The sequence below is a fragment of the Herpailurus yagouaroundi genome, unplaced genomic scaffold, assembly GCF_014898765.1.
Source record: "Herpailurus yagouaroundi ecotype Mexico unplaced genomic scaffold, PumYag 181, whole genome shotgun sequence".
Taxonomy (NCBI): domain Eukaryota; kingdom Metazoa; phylum Chordata; class Mammalia; order Carnivora; family Felidae; genus Herpailurus; species Herpailurus yagouaroundi.
The window spans coordinates 5,935,961-5,944,153 of NW_024412412.1; the positions used below are offsets into that span (position 1 = coordinate 5,935,961).

Genomic DNA, 8,193 nt, shown 5'->3' on the forward strand with positions numbered 1-8,193 from the left:
ACACACACACACACACACACACACACACACAAACAGCCCTAAAGGAAAGGAAACATGCAAAACAATGAAAAACAGAGGAATGTGCTTTTTCTCTCCAGGATAATCTAGGAATACATGTTATAGACTGTGATGTTAAACCTTTAATCCTGTGGCTTTATCTATCTTCCCATTATATATTATTTTCTCCCTTATGAGAAAAGCAGTGATTATTATCACAGGTGACAAAACACAGAAATAAAAAACAAGCAGAGAGGTTACATTCAACCACTCTAAACAGGTTTCATATTTGCTTTCTTTGCTTTCATTCCCACACCAGAAGCCTGTGAACAGAGTGGGTGGGCACAAGCTGTCTTTCTCAGGTGCACATCCCCAAGATAGGACAGGTGAGCAGGTGCCGAGCTGATGAAAAGATAAACATTAAGTCATCCTCGGTGATATTTAGCTAGCTAGCTAGGGAAAGAATTCAGCAATGCCATTGTGCTACTGTTCAAATATTTACTACTTGAACCTGGAAAGGAAAAAAATGTTGCTGTCTTCATGTAGAATTTCTTGTCCCTTTCTTTCTTTAAACAGTGTTTCAAAGGTCTAAGAAGGCAGTTGTTTATCTTAGAAAGAAATATGAGCTTTGACTATGGAGTTTTCCAGGTATACTTACTGTGGGCTTCATTAAGCAAATGCAATTTAGCAATCTTGCATTTGGCAAAACATTCTTTTATGTTTCTTGACTGTTTATTTTAAGAGATGATTTACCAGCCGGGCAGATTAGAATGTTTACTGTGTACGATGCCTGTTTCATCCCTCACCGTGGCTCTTCGCCCTGGCGTAACCGCGGCGGATGTTGTGGATGTTCAGCATGGACATGACAGTTTGAGAAGAAATGGGAAGTCAGAGTGAGAAGATACTTAGGATATAGTCTGTCTTCCAAGCATTTGAACCTGTGCTGCCGTGTACTTTTTTTTTTTAAGTGCATCAGTGAATGAACAGCTTATTTTATGCACATCTATGAATTACTGAGCATTTTAAAAGAGCATACCACAGGAACCTCGTTAGGAAAAGTGGGAAACCTATGGGAGAATTAGCCCAGAAGGGCCAGTGCCTTCAAAGACAATTAGTTATGAGTTGTGTATTATACAGCAGGCCTTTCTGATGAGTGTTTGTTGTTCTCTGTTTCGGATTCAAGCGACTCTCTGGTTGCAGTGAACTCAGAGCTGAGAGCACTCATTCATTCCGGCTTAGACTCAACTAAGAACTTGGTCGTTTCCTCTCTGAAGGTAGGACAGCTAATGAGAAACACAGATCTGGAGCCAAGATCTATTCTAAGATTAAGATAAAGTATCCTAACAGAAAGCTGATGGTGAAATGAAAGATTGAGAATTCTTTCTGGGGCAAGGTCTCGAACCAGGTGAAATCAGCTCATTAAATAGTACCTTCTCTACCGTGTAAGTGTTGTGACGTAATGTCATTGTAATATGTAACGAATAACCTATTTATACAACTTGTTTAAGCCTCCTTTAGACTATATACGTATGGTCCATATCAAGAAAAATCTCAGGGTGACTTTGGGTTTTGTATAAACGGTGCCCACATTTACATGGGAAAATGATCACTTGGGAAAGAAAAAGTGAGTTTGCAATATCCTGTTTTGGTTCAACCCTCTATGAAAAGTCTGTGAAACTATATAGCATCATAGCCCTGAGAACATGACCATCTCGTCATGGCATTTGCTGCAGCAAAATGCCCTGAGCGCCCGTCCCACGTGGGGTGGAACTTCACAGCCTGCTGCTGGAGCTAAGGGGCTGGGTGCTGAAGAACCCCAGACGCCTGAGGCTATGCCTACCCCATTCACCTAATGGCAAATCCTTCAGAGTCCAGCCCTCAGATTCTGAGAAACATTGAAGTCTGCTTTATTTAATTTCCTCTCATTTACCAAGAGTAACAATCTATTTTAGTAAATAAATTCAGGAAATTGGTAAAGCACTTTACTCCATCCGTTATGTATCAGTAATTAACATGATTGTCACGTTTTTCCTGGCTCCCGGGCTGCAGTCGCTTACGGCTTCCCTCTCATGCCTGCAACCAGTTTATAACATCCCTGGCAATGGGTGTTACTGAGTTTAAACCACTTACACAAACAACACAGCCTACACGTTTTGCAGAGAAGTGCACTTCCTCTCCTTTATTAAATAAAGATTCCTAACTCAGAGATTGTTCTCTGTTGATTCTGGCATTCTTCTCAGATAATCCTTTTCGCTTTTCACCCACGACTACTTTACACCCTGGGACAGAATAAAAGAAATGATAATTCATTCAAAGGTAGGAGTCACCATCTCTCCCCTGCGCTAATCAGTTGCCTGGGGTTTGTTGTTTGTCTCTTTTTCGGTTTCATGATTTTTTTTTCTTTTTTTTTTTTTTTTTTGGCCGTGAAAACTGAGCTGATCTTAATTAGCTTCCACCATTCACCAAATAAAAATGATTGTTTTTTCCTACCTTCATTAGCCACTGAGTGTTGTTTTCCATGATGTCCTCCAGCACTTGTAGCCTCTGCACGGAGTCGTCATAATCTAGTGGTGAGTCCCTCTGTACAGCGCTGGACGCGTAGGAGCTAGTCGAGCGACAGTTGTCTGTCTCCGGCAGGAGGAAAGTGTAGCTGCAGGACCCCTGCTGAACCTGATACTGCCTTTTCCCCATGCTGTCCATGCCTCTCCGAAAGTTGTTATAGGCTGCGGCTAGGACAAGATCACAGCTCAAAGTAAAGAAAACAAGCTGCCACATTCTTTCTTTCTTTCGGGAGTAAAGCAGCAGTTCAGCAAACTGGGAGGCACATAGGAATCCCACTCCTAAGCTGCCCTCTCAGAGGCAGGGCTCCGCTGCCATGGTGTAAGGTCCATCAGTGGGAGTCTCTTCCCTCCTTTTCTAGCAGGAACGTGATTGTTCACGCTGGTCTTCCCTCCCGTCCTGCAGTGAACTGTCAGATCGCAGTAGAAAGAATAACCCTGCTCCCTCCTGAGGGCTGTCTTCCCCTTACAGATCAGAGTTAATGCTTCCTTGTTTCTCTTCCCTCAGGTTCTGGGTGTCAGGATCTGCATCAATCACTTTCCTTATAAGATAAGTTGATAAGAGCAGGCAGACATGTGTCGCGAGCTGCTCCGCCCTCCTGGCTTGCTTGTTATCTTCCTGTAGGGGGGTCACTAGCCAGGCAACAGGAAAAATCCGAGCATGTGTGTGCTGTCCAACCAGGGCTATATGCTGCAGAAACCCTCTGGGAAGCACGGATCAGCTACAGGACCCCTGGGTATTTTCAGAGGCACCACCCTAATTGAGTATTTCCTAGAGAGAGAAGTGGGTCTCTCATGTCTGAAACTGATTTCACAGTGTTAAGCTGGTAAAATATCTGGGGTAATAACTTTAAAGCACAATGAAAGTTCCTGTTTTTTCCTTTAGGAATAAAAATACTACAAATATGTCAGGACTTTGGTTTATTTTTGTTATTACAAACAAAGAGGAAGAAGAAGTCTCGCACTTGTAAACGCTTTGCCTTTCCATAGGGAAAATAGTTTCGTTGGTCTTACTTGATTTTTGAACTCTTAGCTACATGTGCAGAATTTTCATTTGAAAACGGTTGGATGAGAAGATCTCGCTTTATTGGCTTGTGTTGGGGAAATCAGTTTCTGAGCTCTGACACTGAATCTTTTAAACAAAATATCCACTTCAGTATTCAAACTAAAACATACTAGACAGATTAATGGTCCATCAGATTACAATACAGACAGAAATCAGAATTTCAGTTAAGATGCTGGTGAGAGAGGAACACAGACTGACTTTTCCTGTTTTAGATCAGGTTTTGCTCAAATCCCGTTATTTTGTCATGTTTTTTTCCAGGACCGGTTCACTCAGCCCCACTCCGTATTGGACTCAGGCAAATCACCTCTCCTTTTTAATTGAGCTCTCCTGTCCTTGTGTGTAAAATTCAAGGGTTGCATTAGCTCCCAGGATTTTTCTATTTCAAGTCTATGGCTCTTTCATTCCCCGGGGTGACTTCCTTTAATAACGTAAACTTAATACTTTAGGGATTAATGCTATGCTAACCAGCCAGAGTGCACATAGGGAAAAAACTCGGAATCTTTGCCCACGGTCTGTTTCTATCTCAGGATTTGTGCGCAGGATTTGTTCTCCCCGTTCAGTGGCAGCCTACCGGCACAGCGACCTGATGGACCCGTCTACCCAGAAAAGTCTGTTTCCGTCTGTGTCGTGCACGATCCGCTTTCAGAGCATTCCAGAATTACGTTTTTAATTCTTGGGTGCTTGTGAAATTTGTATGGTGAATTCTGTTTTCCTGGAATGTGTGTTTCCAAGAGACCTAAATAGACCTTTAAAAACAGCCCTCCTACGCACTGGCTGGCTCCCCCCCACGTTACTTCTAGAGCTGCGGTTCTTCACCTGAGGTCCCTGGACACAATTAATGGGGTCCATGAACTTCGGTGACAAAAACTGTGTCTTTATTCTTCACCAAACTCTACCTGAAGTAGCCTCTCCTTTAACTATGAATAGGTCATAAGCAACAGTGATCAATACCTGTGGCTTTTTCATCAATAGAAATCTTAGCTGTTCTAGTTACAGTATCTCAGGCTGTCAGCTCAGCACTACATTGTCACCAGACTCATCCCTGGATCTTGTTACTTAACATCCGAATAAAGTAGCACATGTCGTTTCCTGAGAAGGGATTCCCAGACCTTCCAGAGGGTTCTGTCACTCGGGAAGGCTAGAACTCATGCCCCAGGGGGGTCTTATAGCAGAAGAGATGGTTTGAGTCCACCACGATTCTGGTACATGGTTTCCACTGAAGGAAGAAATTAAAGAAAATGTACCCATTCAGGCGACTGACTGTAGGGGGAAGCAGATAGTCTCTGAAGAGCCCTGTGTAAGAACCCTGATTCTCCCAGACCTGAAGCTAACCACTGCTGACTTCTCCAGGCCTCTGCTTTCTCACAAAACAAAAGGATTCTTTTGCTGTAGTGCCTTTGAGGATTAAAACGATACAGACTAGTAATATTATTTAGGACTAGTACTTCCGTATTTGCTGTTCATTGGAAATAAGTTGTTCCACTACTAACTATTACAGCTGTGTCATTCTCCCAACGTGAAGCAGAAACATCGGGCACACACTGCGTGTCCCCGTTTGAAAAATCACTCATCTGTCTCCCAGGCAAGTAGGGTGGTTTAAAAAAGTAGCCACAGGAAGAGGTTATACCCCAAGTACTTCTCGTTTGCTCGCTTGTGTCAGAGCCCCTGCTGGGTGCTGGGGGTGGATGTTAATGCTCCAGAGCTGCAGAGACACAGCTAATAGGGTGAGGTAGACACCCATGAACGAATAGGGCCTGGTAGGAGGGACAGGGGCGGCAATCCGAAAGGGGGTGTGGCTGCTGCAGGGGCACTGGCCCCACAGGCGGTGGCATGGATCCCTCCTTGTCTGCCCCTTCCAGCTCAGAATGTGCGTTGAGCAGCTCTTGGTAGGTTCCCAAATGGGAATTATTACCGGAGAGTTGGGGGGAAGCTCTACGTAGACCAGGAGACGGCAAATGTGGTGTAAAGGGGTCAGTGAGTAGTTCAGGCTCTGCGGGCGATCCTGCCTCCGCCACCACTTCTCAGCTCTGCCACGGTAGCGTGGAAGCCGCCGTGGACCATCCCTAGATGACAGAGCTTTATTCGTGCGCACCGAAATGTGAATTTCTTGTAATTTTCACGTGTCCTGAGATATTCTTCTCCGAATTGTTTTCAGCCATTTATAAAAGTGTAAAAATCATTCTTAGCTCCCTTTAGCTGTTTGATACAGACCACAGGCTGTAGTTCCCCAGCCCCTGAGTTAGAACCTGGCGGAGTCTGTCCAGGGCGACGTGCCGTGGCAAGTGAGGCCACTCTAAATGCGTCGCCAGTGTAAACAGGCAGCCATCCCATGTCTCAGATCACAGCGTGGCTTCCTAAAGAATTGAGAAGCATGAGACCAGGCATGGGGGAAAGGGACTTCAGAGAAGGGCAGGAACATTTGACCAAAAGGAAAGTGCCACTTTGAAGCTGGATCTAAAACACAAGGCAAGGACAGCTTGCTTGGAAACTAGACTCTGGTAGAAAGCAGACACCAGGCTCAGGCAGGGCCCAGTGCAGGCGACACAGCACAGCAGAGGCAGAACATGGTTGGAGCCGGGGCGGGGGACGTGCTCGTGGAGTCAGAGCTACACAATGGATTGTCCCAGTCGGTCACTGAGCAAATGCCGAGAGCATGTGCGAGGCCCCTGTGGCAACACAGGGGAGCCAGTAAGCCTCCTGCGAGGAGGAGGAGGAGGAAGAGGAGGAGGAGGAGGAAGAGGAGGAGGAGTGGGGGAGGAGGAGGGGAAGGAGGAAGATCTGGGTGGGGAGCCTCACGAAGGAGCACGATAACAGCTAACCCTCCTGCACTCTGGGCCACAGATAGCTGTGTGACAACTCCTACCCCAGCCTGGGGGACAGCAGGCCCAGCCCAGGCCCCCTCTGCTCAAACGAGGCTGGACAGTGCTTCTCAGAACTGTTAACTGTTCATTTTCAAAGAGAATCTTGAGTTTTCTTCAATGCCCTGCTGATAGGATAGCAAAGGCAGATGAAGCTATAAAATGGGAAATATTATTATAGCCTTCCCAAACGCTGCCTTCCTGCCCAACCACTTTTTTTTCCTAACAGTCCTGCCGAACAGCTGTGCGTGGTGCTATTTATTTTCTTAATAATGTTTGTTTTCTCCCCATACTGTATGTCATCAGCTGAGGTTTTGGAAGCTCCCATTTATTCTCTGTAGAGCCGTCTCGAGTTTTCCTTGCACTTTGCTATATAAATCAGGTTTCACGGCACCAAGAACAACACTCTTACCTATTCCTCAAAGACAGAGGTCAGCATTACCAAGAACTCTGACGATGCTTTGGTTTGGCCTGTTGAACAAAAGCTGTAATGTGTGGGAAATGCCTGAGAATCTCCCCTTGTTGGTGGCCTCCCTGTCCCCTCCTGAAATGCAGGTCCGGGCAAACTGTAGATTGACTTCTGTCTGGATCTTGGAATCTGACCCACCACAGTCTTCCAGGGGTCCCAGGTCACCCAGAGCCATCTCAGAGGCTCTCAGACTTTAGGCTCTCTTTGAATGGTGTCTCAGGAACCCCACAACCAAAAAAAGCAAGCTGGCTTTCCATCAGCACAAAATGGGGCAGCCCCCAAGCCATGGATGGCCAGATAGAAGTTTTGGGTAGGCCCATGTGACCTCTGCTGTTGTCCAGGGAGCCTGTTCAAGGTCCGGTATTGAACTCTGGATAATTAAAATTGTTGCACAGACCAAGGGTTGGAAGTGGACACAGAATGGGCATTGCTTTCTGAACTGTTAAAATCCCAGTAGGTGTGCCTAGCAAATGTCTGTTCTGAGAACCCCATCCCTGATGGGAAAACACCTGGAAAGTACTCAGGTACTTACAGGCACACGGATGTCCCACATCTGTTGAACCTTTGAGCGCAAGGCTCCTGCCGTGCTGTCTGCACGGATCCTCCTGAGCTCACCTCATGCCTGCCGTGGTCACCATCGCCCTCACCAGAGCAGACCGCTTTTATCTCCCTGCTGCCTGCCTGCCTCGGGCATGGAGACGGGGGCGGGCTGCTTGGCCAGTGTGGCCTTCACTGGAAACTGGAAAGTGTTATGTTGCTACAGGGGGGACTCCCAGTACTGAAATACCTTAAGAAATGAAGCTGGGACACTCTGTTTTGATGTTGGACCGTTTGTAGACAGTCAGGCACACCCAAGACACTCAGGCGCCTGCCTGGCATGCTGGGGACATCTTGTCCATCTCCCTCCTCTCCCTGGCTTTTTAAAAATTGGCTGAATAAAATCAGTCCACATGTTTATGTACAATTGAATGTTCGGTGCACAGGGAAAACCATTAGAAAGTTCACTGGACGTAAAATTGTTGTTAGAGAAAGTTATTTTTGCTACTTTTATTTCCAAATTGTATAGGGTAATGAATGAAGGCTGAAGATGCGGCCACAGCTAGAAGAAACGATGGATGGATGGATGGATGGATGGATGGATGGATGGATGGATGGAAGGAAGGAAGGATGGATGGGTGGAAGGAAGGAAGGGAGGAAGGAAGGAAGGAAGGAAGGAAGGAAGGAAGGAAGGAAGGAAGGAAGGAA

General features: G+C 46.0%; 2 protein-coding genes across 6 annotated transcripts in view; one reads left to right on the top strand and one right to left on the bottom strand.

The window, feature by feature from the left end:
* ANGPT2 (angiopoietin 2) overlaps positions 1-3,249 on the bottom strand; it is a 60,699-nt gene extending 57,450 nt beyond the window's left edge. For both annotated transcript variants that reach the window (XM_040489810.1, XM_040489809.1), the window contains exon 1: positions 2,488-3,249. In XM_040489810.1, coding sequence (XP_040345744.1) covers positions 2,488-2,772 — 285 coding nt within the window. In that variant the 5' untranslated portion in view covers positions 2,773-3,249. The remainder of the gene's footprint in view (positions 1-2,487) is intronic.
* MCPH1 (microcephalin 1) overlaps positions 1-8,193 on the top strand; it is a 272,003-nt gene that overhangs the window by 186,329 nt on the left and 77,481 nt on the right. The gene's annotated exons all lie outside the window — the stretch shown is intronic.